Genomic DNA, 26,989 nt, shown 5'->3' on the forward strand with positions numbered 1-26,989 from the left:
AGAGAGAGAGAGAAAGAGAAAGAGACAGGTCCAATGAAAGAGAGAGAGAGAAAGAGAGACAGAGAAAGAGACAGGTCCAATGAAAGAGAGAGAGAGAAAGAGAGACAGAGAAAGAGACAGGTCCAATGAAAGAGAGAGAGAGACAGAGAAAGAGACAGGTCCAATGAAAAAGAGAGAGAGAAAGAGAGACAGAGAAAGAGACAGGTCCAATGAAAAAAAGAGAGAGAAAGAGAAAGAGAGACAGAGAAATAGACAGGTCCAATGAAAAAGAGAGAGTGAAAGAGAAAGAGAGACAGAGAAAGAGACAGGTCCAATGAAAGAGAGAGAGTGAAAGAGAAAGAGAGACAGAGAAAGAGACAGGTCCAATGAAAGAGAGAGAGTGAAAGAGAAAGAGAGACAGAGAAAGAGAGGTCCAATGAAAGAGAGAGAGTGAAAGAGAAAGAGAGATAGAGAAAGAGACAGGTCCAATGAAAGAGAGAGAGAGAAAGAGAGACAGAGAAAGAGACAGGTCCAATGAAAGAGAGAGAGTGAAAGAGAGACAGAGAGACAGAGAGACAGGTCCAATGAAAAAGAGAGAGTGAAAGAGAAAGAGAGACAGAGAAAGAGACAGGTCCAATGAAAGAGAGAGAGAGAAAGAGAGACAGAGAAAGAGACAGGTCCAATGAAAGAGAGAGAGTGAAAGAGAGACAGAGAGACAGGTCCAATGAAAAAGAGAGAGTGAAAGAGAAAGAGAGACAGAGAAAGAGACAGGTCCAATGAAAGAGAGAGAGAGAAAGAGAGACAGAGAAAGAGACAGGTCCAATGAAAGAGAGAGAGTGAAAGAGAGACAGAGAGACAGGTCCAATGAAAAAGAGAGAGTGAAAGAGAAAGAGAGACAGAGAAAGAGACAGGTCCAATGAAAGAGAGAGAGAGAAAGAGAAAGAGAGACATAGAAAGAGACAGGTCCAATGAAAGAGAGAGAGAGAAAGAGAGACAGAGAAAGAGACAGGTCCAATGAAAGAGAGAGAGAGAGAAAGAGAGACAGAGAAAGAGACAGGTCCAATGAAAGAGAGAGAGAGAGAAAGAGAGACAGAGAAAGAGACAGGTCCAATGAAAGAGAGAGAGAGAGAAAGAGAGACAGAGAAAGAGACAGGTCCAATGAAAGAGAGAGAGAGAAAGAGAGACAGAGAAAGAGACAGGTCCAATGAAAAAGAGAGAGTGAAAGAGAAAGAGAGACAGAGAAAGAGACAGGTCCAATGAAAGAGAGAGAGTGAAAGAGAAAGAGAGACAGAGAAAGAGACAGGTCCAATGAAAGAGAGAGAGAGAGAAAGAGAGACAGAGAAAGAGACAGGTCCAATGAAAGAGAGAGAGAGAAAGAGAGACAGAGAAAGAGACAGGTCCAATGAAAGAGAGAGAGAGAAAGAGAGACAGAGAAAGAGACAGGTCCAATGAAAGAGAGAGAGTGAAAGAGAAAGAGAGACAGAGAAAGAGACAGGTCCAATGAAAGAGAGAGAGTGAAAGAGAAAGAGAGACAGAGAAAGAGACAGGTCCAATGAAAGAGAGAGAGTGAAAGAGAAAGAGAGACAGAGAAAGAGACAGGTCCAATGAAAGAGAGAGTGAAAGAGAAAGAGAGACAGAGAAAGAGACAGGTCCAATGAAAGAGAGAGTGAAAGAGAAAGAGAGACAGAGAAAGAGACAGGTCCAATGAAAGAGAGAGAGTGAAAGAGAAAGAGAGACAGAGAAAGAGACAGGTCCAATGAAAGAGAGAGAGAGAGAAAGAGAGACAGAGAAAGAGACAGGTCCAATGAAAGAGAGAGAGAGAAAGAGAAAGAGAGACAGAGAAAGAGACAGGTCCAATGAAAGAGAGAGAGTGAAAGAGAAAGAGAGACAGAGAAAGAGACAGGTCCAATGAAAGAGAGAGAGTGAAAGAGAAAGAGAGACAGAGAAAGAGACAGGTCCAATGAAAAAGAGAGAGAAAGAGAAAGAGAGACAGAGAAAGAGACAGGTCCAATGAAAGAGAGAGAGTGAAAGAGAAAGAGAGACAGAGAAAGAGACAGGTCCAATGAAAGAGAGAGAGTGAAAGAGAAAGAGAGACAGAGAAAGAGACAGGTCCAATGAAAGAGAGAGAGTGAAAGAGAAAGAGAGACAGAGAAAGAGACAGGTCCAATGAAAGAGAGAGAGTGAAAGAGAAAGAGAGACAGAGAAAGAGACAGGTCCAATGAAAGAGAGAGAGTGAAATAGAAAGAGAGACAGAGAAAGAGACAGGTCCAATGAAAGAGAGAGAGTGAAAGACAAAGAGAGACAGAGAAAGAGACAGGTCCAATGAAAGAGAGAGAGTGAAAGAGAAAGAGAGACAAAGAGACAGGTCCAATGAAAAAGAGAGAGTGAAAGAGAAAGAGAGACAGAGAAAGAGACAGGTCCAATGAAAGAGAGAGAGTGAAAGAGAAAGAGAGACAGAGAAAGAGACAGGTCCAATGAAAGAGAGAGAGTGAAAGACAAAGAGAGACAGAGAAAGAGACAGGTCCAATGAAAGAGAGAGAGAGAAAGAGAGACAGAGAAAGAGACAGGTCCAATGAAAGAGAGAGAGTGAAAGAGAAAGAGAGACAGAGAAAGAGACAGGTCCAATGAAAGAGAGAGAGTGAAAGAGAAAGAGAGACAGAGAAAGAGACAGGTCCAATGAAAGAGAGAGAGTGAAAGAGAAAGAGAGACAGAGAAAGAGACAGGTCCAATGAAAGAGAGAGAGAGAGGAAGAAAGAGAAAGAGACAAAAAGCTGTTCTGCTGTAATGGTCTCAGAAACAAACAGTTTCTCCATCATTAGCTAGTAACTCAACTTCAGACATTAATACTGTTCACTTGTGGGTTCTTACATCCTGACAAGAGATGTACGGTATAACCCTCCTCCCAAGCATATACACACATACACTTTGTCAGTGTTCAGTTTCCTGAGATTCCTGCTGCACATCAAATACTCTGACACTGGGAATGATCAGTTTGTGTGTGTGTGAGTACGTAACAAAGTTATTTCTACACCAGCTAGTTCTCTTATCTTCACATCTGCATATGAGAGATGCTCACCAGCTGGCACGGAATAAATCCTCCATTAAAATAACTTCTTATGTCACCCTATGTCACCCTTATGACAGATGACATAACATCTGTTACATAACACTCCTGTAACTTCTTGTCTATCTTACTACCCCCTCCCAGATAGGTTGGACTTTGTCCCTACAGCTTAAAACCATGGTCCTGGAGGCAGGACACTTCTTGTTTTAGACCTGGGAGACCACTAGGCAGCTGGAATGTAGCTAATTACTGATATTGATCGGCTCAGTTGCTGAAATTTTTAGTAATCAGGTCAGGTGTGGTGCTAGGTTGGACTTGCTGTTTGTGATACTCCAGAAAGTGTCTGCCCCTGGAGTAACCCTGATATGCTGATCAATCTGAGGGTATGATGTGATTGGTTGATGGGTCTGACCTGAAAGCTTCAATGAGTCTCTCCACCTTCTGGGCCTCTCCCTGGACTCTAATGTGAGCCTGAAACTTCCTCAGAGCCTCGTCCAGCTCCATCCCAGAGAAGTCCATCTCATCGACCACACAGCTAGAGACAGGGGGAGAAAAGGTTAGTTGTGTATGTCTCTCTCATGTCACCTTTGACGTCATTGTTTTGTGTGTTTGTGTCTGAGGGTGAGAGAGGGTGGGTGTACAACTGCTCTTGGCGTTTTTTTTCTTCCTTTTTCAATCATAGTTTCATTACAGAAGCACTGACCTGGAAAACGCACACACACACACAAATTTACTCACACACTTAACAAGTGCTTATACAGTACATATTCCTCCCAAAGGATAAAGGAAAAGAGAGGGAGATAGAGGGGGGGGGAGTGTAGAGAAAATAAAAGAAAGGAAGAGAGCGGGTGTAGAGAGAAAAGAAGAGAGGGTAGTAGAGAGAAAATAAGAGAGGGGAGTAGAGAGAAAAGAAGAGAGGGGAGTAGAGAGAAAAGAAGAGAGGGTAGTAGAGAGAAAAGAAGAGAGGATAGTAGAGAGAAAATAAGAGAGGGGAGTAGAGAGAAAAGAAGAGAGGGGAGTAGAGAGAAAAGAAGAGAGGGGAGTAGAGAGAAAAGAAGAGAGGGTAGTAGAGAGAAAAGAAGAGAGGGTAGTAGAGAGAAAAGAAGAGAGGGGAAGTAGAGAGAAAAGAAGAGAGGGGGAGTAGAGAGAAAGGAAGAGAGGGGGAGTAGAGAGAAAAGAAGAGAGGGGGAGTAGAGAGAAAAGAAGAGAGGGGGAGTAGAGAGAAAAGAAGAGAGGGGGAGTAGAGAGAAAAGAAGAGAGGGTAGTAGAGAGAAAAGAAGAGAGGGGTAGTAGAGAGAAAATAAGAGAGGGTAGTAGAGAGAAAAGAAGAGAGGGTAGTAGAGAGAAAAGAAGAGAGGGGGAGTAGAGAGAAAATAAGAGAGGGGGAGTAGAGAGAAAAGAAGAGAGGGGGAGTAGAGAGAAAAGAAGAGAGGGGGAGTAGAGAGAAAAGAAGAGAGGGGGAGTAGAGAGAAAAGAAGAGAGGGTAGTAGAGAGAAAAGAAGAGAGGGGTAGTAGAGAGAAAATAAGAGAGGGTAGTAGAGAGAAAAGAAGAGAGGGTAGTAGAGAGAAAAGAAGAGAGGGGGAGTAGAGAGAAAATAAGAGAGGGGGAGTAGAGAGAAAATAAGAGAGGGGGAGTAGAGAGAAAAGAAGAGAGGGGGAGTAGAGAGAAAAGAAGAGAGGGGGAGTAGAGAGAAAAGAAGAGAGGGGGAGTAGAGAGAAAATAAGAGAGGGTAGTAGAGAGAAAAGAAGAGAGGGGTAGTAGAGAGAAAAGAAGAGAGGGGGAGTAGAGAGAAAAGAAGAGAGGGTAGTAGAGAGAAAAGAAGAGAGGGGGAGTAGAGAGAAAGAAGAGAGGGTAGTAGAGAGAAAAGAAGAGAGGGGGAGTAGAGAGAAAAGAAGAGAGGGTAGTAGAGAGAAAAGAAGAGAGGGGGAGTAGAGAGAAAAGAAGAGAGGGGGAGTAGAGAGAAAATAAGAGAGGGTAGTAGAGAGAAAAGAAGAGAGGGGTAGTAGAGAGAAAAGAAGAGAGGGGGAGTAGAGAGAAAAGAAGAGAGGGTAGTAGAGAGAAAAGAAGAGAGGGGGAGTAGAGAGAAAGAAGAGAGGGTAGTAGAGAGAAAAGAAGAGAGGGGGAGTAGAGAGAAAAGAAGAGAGGGTAGTAGAGAGAAAAGAAGAGAGGGGGAGTAGAGAGAAAATAAGAGAGGGGGAGTAGAGAGAAAAGAAGAGAGGGGGAGTAGAGAGAAAAGAAGAGAGGGGGAGTAGAGAGAAAATAAGAGAGGGTAGTAGAGAAAAAAGAAGAGAGGGGTAGTAGAGAGAAAAGAAGAGAGGGGGAGTAGAGAGAAAAGAAGAGAGGGGGAGTAGAGAGAAAAGAAGAGAGGGGTAGTAGAGAGAAAATAAGAGAGGGTAGTAGAGAGAAAAGAAGAGAGGGGGAGTAGAGAGAAAAGAAGAGAGTGGGAGTAGAGAGAAAAGAAGAGAGAGGGAGTAGAGAGAAAAGAAGAGAGGGGGAGTAGAGAGAAAAGAAGAGAGTGGGAGTAGAGAGAAAATAAGAGAAGAGGAGAGAGGGGGTGTAGAGAGAAAAGAAGAGAGGGGGAGTAGAGAGAAAGGAAGAGAGGGGGAGTAGAGAGAAAAGAAGAGTGGGAGTAGAGAGAAAAGAAGAGAGAGGGAGTAGAGAGAAAAGAAGAGAGGGGGAGTAGAGAGAAAAGAAGAGAGTGGGAGTAGAGAGAAAATAAGAGAAGAGGAGAGAGGGGGAGTAGAGAGAAAAGAAGAGAAGAGGAGAGAGGGGGAGTAGAGAGAAAAGAAGAGAAGGGGAGAGAGGGGGAGTAGAGAGAAAAGAAGAGAAGAGGAGAGAGGGGGTGTAGAGAGAAAAGAAGAGAGGGGGAGTAGAGAGAAAAGAAGAGAGGGGGAGTAGAGAGAAAAGAAGAGAGTGGGAGTAGAGAGAAAAGAAGAGAGAGGGAGTAGAGAGAAAAGAAGAGAGGGGGAGTAGAGAGAAAAGAAGAGAGTGGGAGTAGAGAGAAAATAAGAGAAGAGGAGAGAGGGGGAGTAGAGAGAAAAGAAGAGAAGAGGAGAGAGGGGGAGTAGAGAGAAAAGAAGAGAAGGGGAGAGAGGGGGAGTAGAGAGAAAAGAAGAGAAGAGGAGAGAGGGGGAGTAGAGAGAAAAGAAGAGAAGGGGAGTAGAGAGAAAAGAAGAGAGGGGGAGTAGAGAGAAAAGAAGAGAGGGGGAGTAGAGAGAAAATAAGAGAGGGGGAGTAGAGAGAAAAGAAGAGAAGGGGAGAGAGGGGGAGTAGAGAGAAAAGAAGAGAAGGGGAGAGAGGGGGAGAAAGAAAATTGTGCTGAGTGCTGTGACCTATTTTTTCTCTAAGCAAAGCACATTCTCCTGGCTCTCTCGCTCTCTGCAGTGTGAGAGCATGCATCCGTGTGTGTATGTGTGTGTATGTGTAAAACATATTTGTGCTTTATTTTGTGTGTGGACTCACTCCAGGACATCTCTGTTGAAGAGCAGCTTGCTGTTCCCCAGGAACTCTCCAATCATCTGTCGGCTTAGGCCCTTCCTCTGTAACAGGAAGTGGGCCACGCCCATGGGCGTGTCTGGGACGAAACCACGCGTGATCAGGAAGTGGATGCCTCTCTCTGGGTTCCTAGAGTAGAGATAGAAAGCACAATATAAGTGTATGCATGTGTGTGTGTGTGCGTATATGTGTGTGAATAGAACCGTAAAGTGATAGGCAACTCTCTCAGTCTCAGTGATTCACATTAGCTAATTTACAATAACTACAGGCTGCAGGCCAACCGTAAATACAGTTGAAGTCGGAAGTTTACATAGACTTAGGTTGGAGTCATTAAAACTTGTTTTTCAACCACTACACAAATGTATTGTTTAACAAACTATATTTTTGGGAAGTCGGTTATAATATCTACTTTGTGCATGACAAAAGTCATTTTTCCAACAATTGTTTACAGACAAGATTATTTCAATCATAATTCCAGTGGGTCAAAAGTTTACATACACCAAGTTGTGCCTTTAAACAGCTTGGAAAATTCCAGAAAATGGTGTCATGGCTTCAGAAGCTTCTGATAGGCTAATTGACAGAATTTGAGTCAATTGGAGGTGTACCTGTGGGTGTATTTCAAGGCCTACCTTCAAACTCAGTGCCTCTTTTCTTGACATCATGGGAAAATCAAAAGAAATCAGCCAAGATGATCTGGTTCATCCTCGGGAGAAATTTCCAAATGCCTGAAGGTACCACGTTTATCTGTACAAACAATAGTATTCAAGTATAAACACCATGTGACCACGCAGCCGTCATACCACTCAGGAAGGAGATGCGTTCTGTCTTCTAGAGATGAACGTACTTTGGTGAGAAAAGTGAAAATCAATCTCAGAACAACAGCAAAGGACCTTGTGAAGATGCTGGAGGAAACAGGTACAAAAGTATCTATATCTAGGTAAAGCGAGTCCTATATCGACATAACCTGAAAGGCCGCTCAGCAAGGAAGAAGCCACTGCTCTAAAACCGCCATAAAAAGCCAGACTACGGTTTGCAAGTGCACATGGGGACAAAGGTTGTACTTTTTGGAGAAATGTCCTCTGGTCTGATGAAACAAAAATCGAACTGATTGGCCATAATGACCATCGTTATGTTTGGAGGAAAAAGGGGGATGCTTGCAAGCCGAAGAACACCATCCCAACCTTGAAGCACGGGGTGCAAGTATCATGTTTTGGGGGTGCTTTGCTGCAGGAGGGACTGGTGCACTTCACAAAATAGATGGCATCATGAGGTAGGAAAAGTATGTGGATATACTGAAGCAACATCTCAAGACATCAGTCAGGAAGTTAAAGCTTGGCAAATGGGTCTTCCAAGTAGACAATGACCCCAAGCATACTTCCAAAGTTGTGGCAAAACAACAAAGTCAAACAACAAAGTCAAGGTATTGGATTGGCCAACACAAAGCTCTGACCTCAATCCTATAGAGAATTTGTGGGCAGAACTGAACAAGCGTGTGCGAGCAAGGAGGCCTACAAACCTGACTCAGTTACACCAGCTCTGTCAGGAGGAATGGGCCAAAATTCACGCAACTTATTGTGGGAAGCTTGTAGAAGGCTACCCAAAACATTTGACCCAAGTTAAACAATTTAAAGGCAATGCTACCAAATACTAATTGAGTGTATGTAAACTTCTGACCCACTGGGAATGTGATGAACGAAATAAAAGCTGAAATAAATAAGTCTCTCTACTATTATTCTGACATGTCACATTCTTAAAATAAAGTGGTGATCCTAACTGACCTAATACAGGGGATTTTTACTAGGATTTGTTTAAAAACTGAGTTTAAATGTATTTGGCTAAGGTGTACGTAAACTTCTGACTTCAACTGTACTCCTATATATAAATACCACCTTTCCACCTCTCTCTCTCTCTCCTCTCCCCCTTTCTAGAGCAGATACCTGTTCTGTGAATAATTCTGTGAGTAGCTAGAGGACAATTCAACCCTGTATGTGATTGTTTATCAAATCAAATCAAATACCTTATACACACAAATGTAAAGGGATGAATAAGATTATGTACATATAAATATATGGATGAGCAATGGCCGTGCGGCATAGGCAAGATGCAGTAAATGGTATAGAGTACAGGATATAGAGTGGGGCAAAAAAGTATTTAGTCAGCCACCAATTGTGCAAGTTCTCCCACTTAAAAAGATGAGAGGCCTGTAATTTTCATCATAGGTACACTTCAACTATGAAAATCCAGAAAATCACATTGTAGGATTTTTAATAAATTTATTTGCAAATTATGGTGGAAAATAAGTATTTGGAGAGGTCAAACATTTTCTGTAAGTGTTCACAAGGTTTTCACACACTGTTGCTGGTATTTTGGCCCATTCCTACATGCAGATCTCCTCTAGAGCAGTGATGTTTTGGGGCTGTTGCTGGGCAACACGGACTTTCAACTCCCTCCAAAGATTTTCTATGGGGTTGAGATCTGGAGACTGGCTAGGCCACTCCAGGACCTTGAAATGCGTCTTACGAAGCCACTCCTTCGTTGCCCGGGCGGTGTGGTTGGGATCATTGTCATGCTGAAAGACCCAGCCACGTTTCATCTTCAATGCCCTTGCTGATGGAAGGAGGTTTTCACTCAAAATCTCACGATACATGGCCCCATTCATTCTTTCCTTTACACGGATCAGTTGTCCTGGTCCTTTTGCAAAAAAACAGCCCCAAAGCATGATGTTTCCACCCCCATGCTTCACAGTAGGTATGGTGTTCTTTGGATGCAACTCAGCATTCTTTGTCCTCCAAAGACGACGAGTTGAGTTTTTACCAAAAAGTTCTATTTTGGTTTCATCTGACCATATGACATTCCCCAATCTTCTTCTGGATCACCAAATGCTCTCTAGCAAACTTCAGACGGGCCTGGACATGTACTGGTGAGATCTTGCGTGGAGCCCCAGATCGAGGGATATTATCAGTGGTCTTGTATATCTTCCATTTCCTAATAATTGCTCCCTTCAGTTGATTTCTTCAAACCAAGCTGCTTACCTATTGCACATTCAGTCTTCCCAGCCTGGTTCAGGTCTACAATTTTGTTTCTGGTGTCCTTTGACAGCTCTTTGGTCTTGGCCATAGTAGAGTTTGGAGTGTGACTGTTTGAGGTTGTGGAGAGGTGTCTTTTATACTGATAACAACTTCAAACAGGTGCCATTAATACAGGTAACGAGTGGAGGACAGAGGAGCCTGTGAGCCACAGGTCTGTGAGAGCCAGAAATCTTGCTAGGTAGGTGACCAAATACTTATTTTCCACCATAATTTGCAAATAAATTCATAAAAAATCCTACAATGTGATTTTCTGGATTTTTTTTCTCATTTCGTCTGTCATAGTTGAAGTGTACCTATGATGACAATTACAGGCCTCTCTCATCTTTTTAAGTGGGAGAACTTGCACAATTGGTGGCTGACTAAATACTTTTTTGCCCCACTGTACATATGAGATGAGTAATGTAGGGCATGTAAACATGATTGAAGTGGTGTTATTTAAAGTGACTAGTGATACTTCTATGTAAACATTATTGAATGGACTAGTGATACCTTCATTAAGTCCATTTATTAAAGTGGCCAGAGATTTGAGTCTGTATGTTGGCAGCAGCCTTTCTATGTTAGTGACTGCTGTTTAACAGTCTGACGGTGTTGAGATAGAATCTGTTTTTCAGTCTCTCAGTCCCAGCTTTGATGCACCTGTACTGACCTCGCCTTCTGGATGATAGCGGGGTGAACAGGCAGTGGCCCGGGTGGTTGTTGTCCTTGATGATATTTTTGGCCTTCCTGTGACATCGGGTGGAGTAGGTGTCCTGAAGGGCAAGGTAGTTTGACCCCGGTGATGCGTTGTGCAGACCGCACTACACTCTGGAGAGCCTTGTGGAGAGCCTTGCAGTGCACTCACCCACAGAATGCTCTCGATTGTGCATCTGTAAACGTTTGTGAGTGTTTTACGTGACAAATTTCTTCAGCCTCCTGAGGTTGAAGAGAAGCTGTTGCGCCTTCTTCACCACGCTGTCTGTGTAGGTGGACCATTTCAGTTTTTCTGTGATGAGTATGCCGAAGAACTTAAAACTTTCCACCTTCTCCACTACTGTCCCGTCAATGTGGATTGGGGGGTGCTCCCTCTGCTGTTTCTTGAAGTCCACGATCATCTCCTTTGTTTTGTAGACATTGATTGAGAGGTTATTTTCCTGACACCACACTCCGAGGGCGCTCACCTTCTCCCTGTAGGCCGTCTTGTCATTGTTGGTAATCAAGCTTACAACTGTAGTGTCGTCTGCAAACTTGATGATTGGGTTGGAGACGTGCATGGCCATGCAATTTTTGGGTGAACAGGGAGTACAGGAGAGGGCTGAGAACATACCCTTGTGGGGCCCCAGTGTTGAGGTTCAGCGGGGTGGAGACATTGCTTCCTATCTTCACCACCTGGGGGCAGCCCGTCAGAAAGTCCAGGACCCAGTTGCACAGGGCGGGGTCGAGACCAAGGGTCTTGGAGGGTACTATGGTGATGAGCTTAGAGGGTACCATGGTGTTAAATGCTGAGCTGTAGTCAATGAACATAATTCTTACATAGGTATTCCTCTTATCCAGATTGGATAGGGCAGTGTGCAGTGTGATGGCGATTGCATCATCAGTGAACCTATTGGAGCGGTTAGCAAATTGGAGTGGGTCTATCAGGTAGGGTGGAGGTGATATGATGCTTGGCTAGTCTCTCAAAGCACTTCATAATGACACAAGTGAGTGCAATGGCGCGATTGTCATTTAGTTCAGTTACCTTAGCTGTCTTGGGAACAAGAACAATGGTGGCCAACTTGAAGCATATGGGGATAGGGATTGATTGAATATGTCCATAAACACACCAGCCAGCTGGTCTGCTTATGCTCTGGGGACGCGGCTAGGGATGCTGTCTGGGCCGGCAGCCTTGCGAGGGGTAACACGTTTAAAAGTTTTACTCACGTTAGCCATGGAAAAGGAGAGCCCACAGGCTTATGTAGCGGGCCGCGTCAGTGGAACTGTATTGTCCTCAATGCGAGCAAAGAAGTTGTTTATAAACATGTTTATAAACAATGATTATAAACAATGTTTATAATCGAAGAGAATTCTCTTGGAAAATAACGCGGTCGGCATTTGATTGTAAGGAATTCTAGTTCAGGTGAACAAAAGGACTTGAGTTCCTGTATGTTGTTGTGATTACACCATGAGTTGTTAATCATAAGGCATACACCCCTGCCCTTCTTTTTACCAGAGAGATATTTGTTTCTGTCAGTGCGATGCATGAAGAAACCAGGTGGCTGTACCGACTCTGACAACATAACCCGAGTGAGCCATATTTTCGTGAAATAGAGAACATTACAATCTCTGATGTCTCTCTGGAAGGCAACTCGTGCCCTAATTTTGTCCTCCTTGTTATCTAGAGATTGGACATTGGCGAGTAATATGCTCGGATGCGGTGGATGGTGTGCTCGCCTTCTGAGTCTGACCAGTAGGCTGCTCCGTCTACCTCTCCTGCAGCGACTGCGTTGTTTTGGGTCGGCCTCTGGGATAAGATCCCATGTTCAGGGTGGAGGTTCGAACAAAGGATCCGCTTCGGGAAAGACGTATTCCTGGTCATAATGATGGTAAGTTGGTAAGCTTTTATATCCAATTGTTCTTCCTGGCTGTATGTAATAACAGTTTAGATTTTCTGGGCTAACAATGTAAGAAATAATACATAAAAAAAAAAAATAACTGCATAGTTTCCTAAGGACCTGAAGCGAGGCTACCATCTCTTTCGGCAACATCTTGCTACATTATAAGGTGTATAATGTGCGTGTTTGCGTGTTTGCGTGTGAGTGTGTGTGTGTGTGTGTGTGTGTGTGTGCATGCGTACTTACACGTTGAAGAGGTTGAGTCCGATGCGGTAGAGTCGTTTGCGGTGTGTGTCAGTGGAGAGTGTGGGGGATCGGCAGGAGGCAGGGTCCTGGCATCGGTCTCTGGGCAGAGAGAGGACCAGGGCCTGGAGGGCCTCAGTGGTGGGGTCCCTGACTGACTGGGACCCTGGCTGGGATTGGGGGTGATGGGCCTGGGGGTATGTAGAATACTGGTGGTACTGGGGATAGGAGGACTGAGTGATATACTGGTTAGACTGGGCCGAGGTGGAGGTAGAGGTGGAACTGAGTATCTCTGAGCCACTCTGCCCCCCCAACTCTCTCCCCTGCCCTGTCATAGTTGACTCCATCCTCAACCCTCCTCCCTTCAACAATTTCTCACTGGGAGGGGGGGCAGGGAACTCTTTCTCACCCCCCAGCTGGGAGGTTGTTGTTTCTCTCCCTACCCCTCCACCCCCCTCTCCCCCCCCCCCTTCCATTGAGGCTTGCCTGCTTCCTCCCGCCCCTGTGTTGCCGTGGGTAGTGGTGGTTGTGGAGGTGGTAGTTGTGGAGACAGTGTAGTTGTTGGTGTCGATGTGAACGGTGACATCTCTGAAGGCCATGAGCAGGGAGCTGGCACTGCGAGGCATGCAGGCACTCTGACCAGCCGCCCGAAACACCTCGGGGTCCATCAACAGCCCCCCTGTCCCCCCCTCAACCCCCTCCGACAGGCTCCACCCACGCAGGGCCTCGTCTATCGAATGGGCCAGCGAGCGTACCTGGAATAAGAATCATAATACTAGTTATAGGAAGACCTTTAAGCTGTATTATGATGAAACACTAGGCTCACTGTACGGCAAACTATTATGATGCTAGGCTATGCTAGTGTTACATAAAGCCCACCTGCTCTGAGAAGCAGTCCTCCAGCTGTGTGAGTGAGGGGCCAGGGCCCGTGGCAGGGGAGGCTGAGGGCGGCAGGGAGGTGGAACGTGAGGGGGGTGGTGGGGGTGTTTTGGGGCGCAATGGTGGGCCCCCACTCTCTAACAGGAAGCTGTGTCGCTGGGTGGGGTTCTGGCCCCGGCTGGGGTTGGGCCGGCGCAGGGAAATGCGGCGTGGCAACTTGCTCTCTGACAAAGAGTTCCGGATCTTTTGGAAATTCTTACTGAGCTGGTACTGACGGAACGCTGTCTGAATACGACACGCAGCGCGCCGCGACACCAGGTGACCACCGTACCTCAGCTCCAACTCCTCTATCTACAGACAGAGAGGGGGGGGGGGGAGAAAAGAAGAGAGAGTAGAGAGAAAAATATTGTTGGCAAGATTTTTTTGGGGAAATATTGTAGTCTTAACAGAACAATGCTAAAAGCCTCCGGTTGTTAAACTGGATGTTTCTCCAAATATAAAAGGAAAGTGGGACAAGCTCTCCTCTCTGAAAACAGTACAACACACCCTCTCACCAAACTCCAATACCTTTCTACCAGATACACCTATCACTACATCACTGTGTCTCAAACAGAAAGCGAACAGAAGACAAGTAATCCCCTTTTACTTCCTCTGAGGCTCAGATAAAGAGGGGGGAGTGGAAGAGTGGGAAGGAGAAGCAGAGAAGAAGGGGGAGAGGGAGAATAAGGACAGAGAGAGAAAGACACACACACAGCATGGTCCATTTGGCACTTCTCTGTGCAATATAAAGACATATACTGCAGTCAGCAGGAGCTATTAGCTGTTACCATGACAACCCATCATCCCCCATGTTCCTGTTACCCGTGAGATGGAAGGGCTGGTGTCCTCTCTTTCTTACTTTCTTCTCTCTCTGTCTGACTCTCTCTTTCTCTCTCATCAAGAGTACAGTATCATATACACACAGAAACACAAACCCAGTTAATCACAACCCACCTGTATGCCTTTGCACACACACACACCTGTTTGGTCTTGTTCTCCAGGGCAAGTTCATAGTCGCTGGGTCCTTCTCTACGAGCCACACCTACTGACCCCTCTCCTTCCTGTCTGCTGGAGGAAGTCCCGCCCTCCAGACCTAGCAGCTGCCCATCACTATGGAAACAACAACACTCACCTTCAACGCCTGGGATAACGTGTGTATGTGTGCATGTACTGTATGTGTGTGTGTGTGTTTTAACCTACTTGCTAAGTCTACCAGTTGTTATATAAGCCAGCTCTAAAACCACAGCTACTGTATAAAAGCAAAGACTGGTAATGTTTAAATAATGACTACATCACTAATGTTCCTCTCTGGTTCTACTATTCAGCTAACAGTGCCTGTGTGTGTGTGTGTGTGTGTGTGTGTGTGTGTGTGTGTGTGTGTGTGTGTGTGTGTGTGTGTGTGTGTGTGTGTGTGTGTGTGTACTGTACGTGTCTCTCTCTTTCTCTATATGTGTGTGTGTGTGTACTGTACTTGTCTCTCTCTTTCTCTATCTCTACCTCTGTGTGTGTGTGTGTGTGTGTGTGTGTGTGTGTGTGTGTGTGTGTGTGTGTGTGTGTGTGTGTGTGTGTGTGTGTGTGTACTGTACGTGTCTCTCTCTTTCTCTATCTCCGTATGTGTGTGTGTGTGTACTGTACGTGTCTCTCTCTTTCTCTATCTCCGTATGTGTGTGTGTGTGTGTGTACTGTACGTGTCTCTCTCTTTCTCTATCTCTGTATGTGTGTGTGTGTGTGTGTGTGTGTGTACTGTACATCTCTCTCTCTTTCTCTATCTCTGTATGTGTGTGTGTGTGTGTGTGTGTGTGTGTGTGTTTGCACGTGCTGGAGGCTACCTTTTATTAACACTCTATTAAAAACGCCACCATACCCTCGCTGCAGTCCGCTAGCACAGGACTATTAAAGAACCAGTGCACTAGTTTTGTGAAAAAAATATTTTTAACAAAAATATACAGTATATATATATATTGTTTCATTATTTTTTATTATTATTATTTTTCAGGGGGTGCTATGCGCTCCAGAGAACGAGTTTCCACTGCTCCAGAGTCTAATGCCGATGCTTGGCATTGTGAACGGTGATCTTAGGCTGACGTTGCTTCCAGAAGCAGTTTGGATCTCAGTAGTGAGTGTTGCAACCGAGGACAGGCGATTTTAACGCACTAAACGTGCTTCAGCACTCGGCTGTCCTGTTCTGTGAGCTCTACCACTTCGCGGCTGAGCTGTTGTTGCTCCTAGACGTTTCCACTTCTCAATAATAGCACTTACAGTTGACCGGGGCAGCTCTAGCAGGGCAGAAATTTGACGAACTGACTTGTTGGACAGGTGCCACGTTGAAAGTCACTAAGCTTCTCAGTAAGGCCATTGTACTGCCAATGTTTTTCTATGGAGAATACATGGTTGTGTGTTCAATTTTATACACCTGTCAGTAACTGGTGTGGCTGAAATAGCTGAATCCACTAGTTTGTATATATAGTGTATATACAGTGCATTTGGGAAGTATTCAGACCCCTTCCCTTTTTCCACATTTTGTTACGTTACAGTCTTATTCTAAAATTGATTTTTTTTTATCCTCATCAATCTACGCACAATACCCCCCTAATGATGAAGCAAAACAGTTTGTTAAGAAAATGTTTTTTTTAACTACCTTACAGTACATAAGTTTTCAGACCCTTTACTATGAACCTCAAAATTGAGCTTCGGGGCCTCCCGGGTGGCGCAGTGGTTAAGGGCGCTGTACTGCAGCACCAGCTGTGCCATCAGAGTCCCTGGGTTCGCGCCCAGGCTCTGTCGTAACCGGACGCGACCGGGAGGTCCGTGGGGCGACGCACAATTGGCCTAGCGTCGTCCAGGTTAGGGAGGGATTGGTCGGTAGGGATGTCCTTGTCTCATCACACACCAGCGACTCCTGTGGCGGGCCGGGCGCAGTGCGCGCTAGTAGCCTCCGACACATTGGTGCGGCTGGCTTCCGGGTTGGATGCGCGCTGTGTTAAGAAGCAGTGCGGCTGGTTGGGTTGTGTATCGGAGGACGCATAACCTTCGTCTCTCCCGAGCCCGTAAGGGAGTTGTAGCGATGAGACAAGATAGTACAACAATTGGATACCATGAAATTGGGGAGAAAAAGGTGTTTCCATGGATCATCATTGAGATGTTTCTACAACTGGTAAATTGTGTGGTAAATTCTATTTATTGGACATGACTTGGAAATGCACACACGTATCTATATAAGGTCCCACAATTGCCAGTGCATGTCAGAGCAAAAACTAAGCAAAAACCATGAGGTTGAAGGAATTGTCCGTAGAGCTCCGAGACAGGATTGTGTCAAGGCACAGATCTGGGGAAGGGTACCAAAAAATGGCCTGGCCAAACTGAGCAATCGGGGGAGAAGGGCCTTGGTCAGGGAGGTGACCAAGAATCCAATGGTCACTCTGGCAGAGCTCCAGAGTTACTCTGTAGAGATGTAAGAACCTTCCAGAAGGAAAACCATCTCTGCAGCACTCTACCAATCAGGCCTTTATGGTAGAGTGGCCAGACGGAAGCCACTCCTCAGTAAAGGGCATATATGACAGTCCGCTTGGAGTTTGTCAAAAGGCACCTAAATGACTCTCAGACCATGGGAAACATGATTCTCTGGTGTGATGAAACCAAGATTGAACTCTTTGGCCTGAATGCCTAGCGTTACATCTGGAGGAAACCTGGCACCATCCCTACTGTGAAGCATGGTGATGGCATCATCTTGCCGTGGGGATATTGTTTAGCGGCGTGGACTGGGAAACTAGTCAGGGTTGAGGGAAAGATGAACGGAGAGATCCTTGATGAAAACCTACTCCAGAGCGCTCAAGACCTCAGACTGGGGCAAAGGTTTACCTTCCAACGGGACAACAACCCTAAGCACACAGCCAAGGCAACACAGAAGTGGCTTTGGGAAGTCTCTGAATGTCATTGAGTGGCCCAGCCAGAGCCCGGACTTGAACCTGATCTAACATCTGGAGAGACCTGAAAATAGCTGTGCAGCGACGCTCCCCATCCAACCTGACAGAGCTTGAGAGGATCTGCAGAGAAGAATTGGAGAAACTTCGCAAATACAGGTGTGCCAAGCTTGTAGCACCATACCCAAGAAGACTCTGTAATCGCTGCCAAAGGCACTTCAACAAAGTACTGAGTAAAGGGTTTGAATACCAACATTTCTAAAAAACTGTTTTTGCTTTGTCACTATGTAATCTATTTTGGAATAAGGCTGTAACATAACAAAATGTGGAAAAAGTCAAGGGGTCTGAATACTTTCCGAATGCACTGTATATAAACCCTGTTGCCGTTCATTTTGCTCAAACCGGACACCCTATTAGTTCTCTGAGATACATTGGGATAGAAAGGGTTAAGATGTCATGCAGGGGAGGGGACATTGGGAGGAAACTACTTCAAAGGAAATCTTTCTGGATCCACAGGGTCAACACACTGTCCCGTATCTTGGCCTGAATGAGGAGTTTGATTTGAAACCTTTTTGATAGTTCTATGTCCAAACTGCTGTTTTTACCTGAAGGGAATATTGTTGTCACACCCTGATCTGTTTCACCAGTCTTAGTGATTGTCTCCACCCACCTCCAGGTGTCACCTGTTTTCCCCATTAGTCCCTGGGTATTTATTCCGGTGTTCCCTGTTTGTCTGTTGCCAGTTTGTCTTGTCTTGTCAAGTCAACCCGTGTGTTTTTCCGTGCTCCTGCTTTTTCTTGTTTCTCTTTTGCTAGTCCTCCCGGTTATGACCCTTGCCAGCCTTGACTCTGAATCCGCCTGCCTGGCCATACTACCTGCCCTGACCTCGAGCCTGCCTGCCACTCTGTACCTCCTGGACTCTGACCTTGTTTATGATCTTTTGCCTGTCCACGACCATTCTATTGCCTGCCCCTTGGATTATAATAAATATCAGACTCGAACCATCTGCCTCCCGTGTCTGCATCTGGGTCTCGCCCTGTGCCCTTATAATTGTGTATATACAGTACCAGTCAAAAGTTTGGACAAACCGATTGATTCAAGGGTTTTTCTTTATTTTTACTATTTTCTACACTGTAGAATAATAGTGGAGACATCAAAACTATGAAAAAACACATATGGAATCATGTAGTAACCAAAAAAGTGTTAAACAAATGAAAATATATTTGATATTTGATATTTGATATTCTTCAAAGTAGCCACCCTTTGCCTTAATGACAGCTTTGCACACTCTTGGCATTCTCTCAACCAGCTTCTTGAGGAATGTTTTCTCACATATGCTGAGCACTTGTTGGCTGCTTTTCCTTCACTCTGCGGTCCATCTCATCCCAAACCATCTCTGCTCTGTACCATCACTCATTCATATATCCTTATGTACATATTCTTTATCCCCTTACACTGTGTACAAGACAGTAGTTTTGGAATTGTTAGTTAGATTACTTGTTGGTTATTACTGCATTGTCGGAACTAGAAGCACAAGCATTTCGCTACACTCGCATTAACATCTGCTAACCATGTGTATGTGACAAATAAAATTTGATTTGATTTGATTTGATTTGAACTCAGTTGGGTTTAGGTTGGGTGGTTGTTGAGGCCAGGTCATCTGATGCAGCACTCCATCACTCTCCTTCTCGGTCAAATAGCCCTTACACAGCCTGGAGGTGTGTTTTTTGGCCATTGTCCTGTTGAAAAATAAATGTCCCACTAAGGGCAAACCAGATGGGATGGCGTATCGCTGCAGAATGCTGTTGTAGCCATGCTGGTTAAGTGTGCCTTGAATTGTAAATAAATCACTGACGGTGTCATTAGCAAAGCACCCCCACACCATCACACCTCCTCCTCCATGTTTCACGGTGGGAACCACACATGCGGAGATCATCCATTCACCTACTGCGTCTCACAAAGACACAGCTGTTGGAACCAAAAATCTCAAATTGGGACTCATCATGGTGTCCTTTAGTAGTGGTTTCTTTGCAGCAATTAATTCCACAAATTAACTTTTAACAAGGCACACCTGTTATTTGAAATGCATTCCAGGTGACTACCTCATGAAGCTGGTTGAGGGAATGCCAAGAGTGTGCAAAGCTGTCATCAAGGCAAAGGGTGGCTACTTTGAAGAATCTCAAATATAAAATATATTTAGATTTGTTTAACACTTGTTTGGTTACTACATAATTCCATGTGTTATTTCATAGTTTTGATATTTTCACTATTATTCTACAATGTATAAAATAATAAAAATAAAGAAAAACCCTTGAGTGACTAGGTGTGTCCAAACCTTTGACTGGTACTGTACATAATTATGAACATGTATCACATTCCTCATGTATGGTTATATATTTTGATTGATTTAATGTTGATTCTGTGAACCTATATTGTTTTTTTACCTCCTGTTTCAGGATGTGAAGTCACTGAGCACTGCCCCAATATATAGGACCTTTCCCCCACACCTGGAATATGAATGTCTGAAGAAGACCTATCCCACTGGGTACACACTGGTTGAACCAACATTGTTTCCAAGTCATTTCAATTCAATTACGTTGATCCAGTGTCGAATAGACGTTGAATTGACGTACGTGCCCTGTGGGAAGGGTCGAAATACACACACACACACACACACTGGTTTCTCCGCCTCCTCTAATGTCACAGTGAAGGAGAAATGAACATCTGTCATCTCACATCAACATACAGACACCCACAGTCAGAGGACACACACACACCTTTTCAAACATACACAAACTCACTCACACATGAACATAAATATAACATGCAACCACAAGGCCAATACAGTCAGCTGTGGTATGATCAGTACCTATTGAGCTATCTCTAAAGGTTATGTCTGCCTCTACACCTTTACCTCTATTTACCAACAGGCAAAACCGCTCTGAACTGTGGGTGAATACTTTGTGAATACTGTTTAGACTAACTTCCACTCTGAGAAACTCCCCTGTCTATCTGGACTTACAGGGGACACAGACATGCGAACATGCTAAAACACACACACACACGCACACACACACACACACACACACACACACACACACACACACTTTGTACAGTCACAGTACAGTATGTGAGACTTATTTATACGGGTTACCATGTTAATGGGTGACGTCTTTGTAGGTATACTGTACATGTGTACGTGTGTATGTGGATTTGAAACACTGTCTCTACTCCCACCTCAAAGACATCAAAGACATCACCTGTACATAGCCCACCTATAATTTAGCCCAAACAACTACCTATTTCCCTACTGTATTTATTTTATTTTATTTTATTTATTTATTTTGCTCCTTTGCACCCCATTATTTTTATTTCTACTTTGCACATTCTTCCACTGCAAATCTACCATTCCAGTGTTTTACTTGCTATATTGTATTTACTTTGCCACCATGGCCTTTTTTTGCCTTCGTATACACATCCTATATAGACTTGTTTCTACTGTATTATTGACTGTATGTTTGTTTTACTCCTTGTGTAACTCTGTGTCGTTGTATGTGTCGGACTGCTTAGCTTTATCTTGGCCAGGTCGCAATTGTAAATGAGAACTTGTTCTCAACTTGCCTACCTGGTTAAATAAAAGTGAAATAAATAAAACATCATATGTAATGACAACATTGCCCTGCTCCCTCCAACCTCCTGAGGGCTACAGAGCTTTAGGTTGAATCAGTCACTGGTAGCACTTTCACTAGCACACACACACAGACATGTCCATGCACACACACACACACACACACACACACACACACACACACACACACACACACACACACACACACACACACACACACACACACACACACACACACACACACACACACACACACACACACACAGACATGTCCATGCACACACACACACACACACACACACAGACATGTCCATGCACACACACACACACACACACAGACACAGACATGTCCATGCACACACACACACACACACACACACACACACACACACACACACACACACACATACATGTCCATGCACACACACAGACACAAACATGTCCATGCACACACACACACACACACACACACACACACACACACACACACACAGACACAGACATGTCCATGCACACACACACACACACACACACACACACACACACACACACACACACACACAGACATGTCCATGCACACACACACACACACACACACACAGACACAGACATGTCCATGCACACACACACACACACAGACATGTCCATGCACACACACAGACACAGACATGTCCATGCACACACTAACACACACACACACACACACACACACACACACACACACATGACCATGCACACACACACACACACACACACAGACATGACCATGCACACACACATAGACACAGACATGTCCATGCACACACACACACACACACACACACACACACACACACACACACACACACACACACACACACACACACACACACACAGACATGACCATGCACGCACACATAGACACAGACATGTCCATGCACACACACACAGACATTTCCATGAACATGCACACACACACACAGACATGTCCATGCACACACACACACACACACAGACATGTACACACACACACACACACACACACACACACACACACACACACACACACACACACACACACACACACAGAGACATGACCATGCACGCACACATAGACACAGACATGTCCATGCACACACACACAGACATTTCCATGAACATGCACACACACACACAGACATGTCCATGCACACACACACACACACACACAGACATGTACACACACACACACACAGACATGTACACACACACACACACACACACACACACACACACACACTGAAGGGAGTTCCATGGGGGCAAAATGACAGAGCCATTAGATAGCCCTGCTGAGAGAATCAGTAATGGCACTGCAGGATAGACTGGAGAGAGGGAAGATCAAAGGAGAGAGAGACACACACAGACAGACAGAAAATGAGAGAGAGAAAGCAAGAGAGGGAGAAAAAGAGAGCTAGAGAGAAAAAGAGAGAGAGAGTGAGAGTGAGAGAGAGAGTGAGAGAGATAAAGAGAGTGATAGAGAGAGAGAGAGACAGAGAGAGAGAAAGAGTGAGAGATGTGAGAGAGAGAGAGAGAGAGAGATGTGAGAGAGAGAGTGAGAGAGAGAGAAAGAAAGAGTGAGAGATGTGAGAGAGAGAGAGAGAGGGAGAGAGAGAGAGAAAGAGTGAGAAAGAGAGAGAGAGAGAGAGAGAGAGAGAGAGAGAGAGAGAGAAAGAAAGTTAGAGAGAGAGAGAGAGAGAGAGAGATGTGAGAGAGAGAGAGAGAGAGAGCGAGAGCGAGAGAGAAAGAAAGAGTGTGAGATGTGAGAGAGAGCGAGAGGACAAGAGGGGGCAGATGGAAGGAAAATATATATGGAAAAACAGACAGTCACAGAGGAAGAGGCAGAGAGAAAAAACTATCTAGATGGAGTGTTTTCAGAGTGTGGAAGCCACAACCTTACCTGGAGGAGCCAGTGAGAGCAGCCTCTGGAGCCTCTGGAGCAGGACAACAGAACTGATGTAGTATTGTCTGACTCCTGTAGAGGGATAGAGGACAAAGAGAGGAGAGAGGGCAGAGGAGATAGGAGTGAGGGGAAAGGGGGAAAAGGAGGGGTATAGTGTGACTGTTTCTTTACTCTAAAACAGCCGAGTTGGCTCAAAACCAAATTCTCTCAACACTCACACACACACATGCACACACACACAAACCTTAAAACAACAGAAACAGAATTCAGCTATCGGACATATTTAACAAATACAGACAGATGGTTTCTCTCTCTCTCTCTCTCTCTCTCTCTCTCTGTCTCACACAAATACACATGCACACACACACACACATACACACACACAAATTTGCAGTGTTTGCTTGTTGCCATGCCAAACATTGTCATAACAATGTCATGATATATGACTTGAGAAAGATAGTCAGAAGAGTTAGCTAGACCTAAGTCATCAGTGATGTATTTTGGGGTCTGGGGTGTTTCAGGTCTCTCAACATCAGATTAGTTGTTGTGATGATGTATGGAAACCTGAGCTGCCTCCAGAAGTTGACCTTCAACTGCCAGCCTTCTGCTGTCACGAGGAGACTAGTGTCCTGGCAAATGACTTGGGCTTTTCCCGAGCTCTGACAAATGTAATGTCCTGCTTTGATGCATGCAAGCGTTTTTCATGAACTGTTTTAGGAAGAGTTCAATCCCAGCTGCTTACAAAAAAACTTATAGGACCAGCAGGGACCTGGTAACAGTGGAATTCTCTGTCTGTCTCTATTGGCCAAAGCAAGGTCACCTCTCTGTCTGTACAACACTAACACAAACACACATCTCAGCCATTACATCTCTAATACAGAGAGCAGATTAATATTTTAACATGACACGTCTCCCTCTGCTCTCTCTCCTTCTCTCTGCTCTCTCACTCCATCTCTCTCTCTAACCTAGCCCCATTGCCCTAGCCTAGATTCTCATACGCATTATTAACAATCTAGGAGCGAGGGGTCAGAACACACAGTTACACTTTTTCTCATGTGTCTCTCTCTCTCTCTCTCGCTCTCTCTCTCTCTCTCTCTTCCTCTCTCTCTCTCTCTCTCTCTCTTCCTCTCTCTATCTCTCTCTCTCTCTCTCTCTCTCTCTCTCTCTCTATTCCTCGCTCTCTCTCTTTCTCTTCCTCTCTCTCTTCCCCTCTCTCTCTCTCTCTTCCTCTCTCTCTCTTCCTCTCTCTCTCTTCCTCTCTCTCTCTTCCTCTCTCTCTTGCTTTCTCTCTCTCTCTCTCTCTCTCTCTCTCTCTCTCTCTCTCTCTCTCTGCCTCTCTCTCTCTCCCCCTCTCTCTCTTGCTCTCTCTCTCTGCCTCTCTCTCTGCCTCTCTCTCTCTCTCTCTCTTCCTCTCTCTCTCTCTCTCTCTCTCTCCCTCTCTTCCTCTCTCTCTCTCTCTCTCTCTCTCTCTCTCTCTCTTTCCCTCGCTCGCTCTCTCTCTCTCTCTCTCTCTCTCTCTCTCTCTCTTTCTCTCCCTCTCTTCCTCTCTCTCTCTCTCTCTCTCTCTCTCCAGAGAGTAGGTGATTACAGTTCGCTCCATGGGCTAAGTGGGCCAGATACGTGTGGATCAGCTGGAGGAAGGAGGGGGGAGAAATAGGGGGAGAGGAATGATACTCTCATCAATATGCAGACCCATGTGCAGCCCCCCCCCCCCCCAACACACACACACACAGACACAGCCTATTTCAGCATGTACAGTATGTTATACAGTCTGCCGATCCCCCCCGCAAAAAAAAGAGTGACAAAAAAATGACAGTTTGTGCACTGCGTAATGTGAGAAGAATATTGCCAGTCATATGGATAGATGTAGTTGTTGAAGAGAGAGATAAATATAAATATCTATATAAATAGATATTTTCTACTGTAGTTCCTGAATATCCTGTATGTCATAGCCTCTAGGTTTCCAAAGACAGACAGCTCTAATATCAGTAGGAGTCCACAAGTCCAGCCTGATGGAACTGTGGTTGTTCCTCACAGCCAAGCATCATCAATCTTGCCTTTTATTCCTCTCTTCTCCCCTCCTCTGTTCCCTCTTTACTCTGTTCTTGAGAGGGGGGGGGGGGGGGGGGAGATACATATGCAGACGTACAGTACACTCCCACACACACACACGAGGGGTTTTGTTCAAATTGATTCAGAACCATGGAGAGGGCTGCTACAGCTATAACAGTAGAGCTGGCTGCATTTATTCTTAACAATTACAGTACAGCAGTTGTAGAGTTGTATTAAATCCAACTAGGCCTACGGTCTCATATTTAAAACTGACCCCTCAATCAGGTTTCAAAGCAGTGTTTCTTTGCCAAGAGTGCAGCATGCATTTGAGCCATATCCCTCCAAACAAACACACACACACACGCACACATGCACACATACACATGCACGCACACACACACACCACACACACACACAGCTGTTTGTTATATAATCTCCCATGTTTTGGTCTATTTTGGCAAATAATCCGCTTCTGTAAATTCTCCACGTCACTCTCATGATGATCCTACCGTTGTAACAGCCAACTTCAGAGGGCTGGCAGGCTTATATTTTACAAACCGGACATTTTCGAGTTGCTACACACACTTTATTTTGTTCGCATTGATAAAGGCTATAGTAAACAGACTCACTCTGATTGCCTGGCGAGAGCCAGCGAGCGACAGAAAGTGGTAGGAGTGAGGGGAGCTAGGGGAACCAGGGGAACCAGTGTGTGGCAGCCCATGCTGGCCCTGCTGTCCTCCCCCTCGCCCAGGATGGCCTCGCCTTGCAAAGGGCTCAGTGACTGTGGCTGGGAATGGGCCGGTACCAGCTGCATGTCCTCCGGATTGGCGGGCTGAGGAGAGGACTTTTCTGTCTCAGCAGGATGAACCTCAGGCATGGGCTGGGCGGGCAGAGAACCGGTGTCTTGTGGGTACGGATGTTGATGCTGAGGATGATGACAATGAAGGCTCGGGTTGTGGTCTGGGTGATGATGGTGAGGTTGTACACCTCTTGCTTCACGCAGATTCCTGTTCTCCCCAAGCAGCTCATCCACGCGTAGGTCCAGTTCGTCAATGCGCAGGCGTTGTGTTTGGATGAGGCTCTGTTGGTTCTGAACAATAGTGGTCAGTTCTCTAAGGTACAGAACCGCCTGAACTGGGTTCTCTAGCAGGCTGGTCCCCTGCACAGCCATGACCATAGAGAGAGAAAGAGATAAGAGAAAGAAAAGGAGAAAGAGAAAGAGAGAGAGATGATCAAGTGTAGAGGAGAGGTAGCCTAAATTCCTTCTTCCTGCTAGAATAGATGAATGAGATGAGAGGTCTTCCTCATCTCTTCTCCTTTGCTTTTTATTCTTCCATTAGTCTCTCCTTTTGTTTTACTCTTCTCTTCTGTTTTTAATCCTCTGTTCTGTTTCTGAGATGATCGGTAGCGAAGAGACAGATAAATAGGCTACTCCGTTTCAAAATGGAAAGAGAGAGAGAGAGAGAGAGAGACAGAAAAATAGATAATGATCTGATGTAAATATTCCTGTCTTCCCGTGATAAGAGATTCTCTCTCCTCTCTCCCTCGCAGACACTGATACAGCTCTGCTGACTGCTGCTGATGATGGAAGGATCCAGATGTGACCGGAGGAGGGGCGCAAGGCGAGTTGGGCAAGGGTGTGTGGCGTCATCACACATGAATGCGCACACGCAAGCGCACACACAAGCCTAGTGTGTTTAACACTCTCCTCTCTGTATCTCTGTAGTTATTTACTGTAGGCTTATTTCTGAATTATGTAACACACGCTGTGTCTGCGCACCATAGCCCATCACACACACAAGTACTCACGCACGCACACACACAAACGCACACTACCGCTCCGTAGCAATCACATCTGTAGCCATGAAATGCTTTGAAAGGCTGGTCATGGCTCACATCACCACCATCATCCCAGAAACCCTGGACCCTCTCCAATTCGCATACCGCTCCAACAGATCCACCGATGACGCACTCTCTATTGCACTCCACACTGCCCTTCCCCACCTGGACAAAAGGAACACCTACGTGAGAATGCTGTTCATTGACTACAGCTCAGCGTTCAACACCATAGTGCCCTCCATGCTCATCACTAAGCTAAGGACCCTTGGACTGAAC

General features: G+C 45.3%; 1 protein-coding gene across 2 annotated transcripts in view; it reads right to left on the bottom strand.

Annotated features, from left to right (window-relative positions):
* LOC110496262 (IQ motif and SEC7 domain-containing protein 3) overlaps window positions 1-26,436 on the bottom strand; it is a 38,641-nt gene extending 12,205 nt beyond the window's left edge. For both annotated transcript variants that reach the window (XM_036955648.1, XM_036955650.1), the window contains exons 1-7: window positions 25,504-26,436; window positions 22,820-22,894; window positions 14,337-14,466; window positions 13,318-13,668; window positions 12,442-13,193; window positions 6,507-6,668; window positions 3,456-3,578 (exon numbers count right to left, since the gene is read on the bottom strand). In XM_036955648.1, coding sequence (XP_036811543.1) covers window positions 3,456-3,578; window positions 6,507-6,668; window positions 12,442-13,193; window positions 13,318-13,668; window positions 14,337-14,466; window positions 22,820-22,894; window positions 25,504-26,051 — 2,141 coding nt within the window. In that variant the 5' untranslated portion in view covers window positions 26,052-26,436. The remainder of the gene's footprint in view (window positions 1-3,455; window positions 3,579-6,506; window positions 6,669-12,441; window positions 13,194-13,317; window positions 13,669-14,336; window positions 14,467-22,819; window positions 22,895-25,503) is intronic.
* Between the last annotated feature and the right edge of the window lie 553 nt (window positions 26,437-26,989).

This window comes from Oncorhynchus mykiss, chromosome 2 (assembly GCF_013265735.2).
Source record: "Oncorhynchus mykiss isolate Arlee chromosome 2, USDA_OmykA_1.1, whole genome shotgun sequence".
Lineage (NCBI taxonomy): Eukaryota > Metazoa > Chordata > Actinopteri > Salmoniformes > Salmonidae > Oncorhynchus > Oncorhynchus mykiss.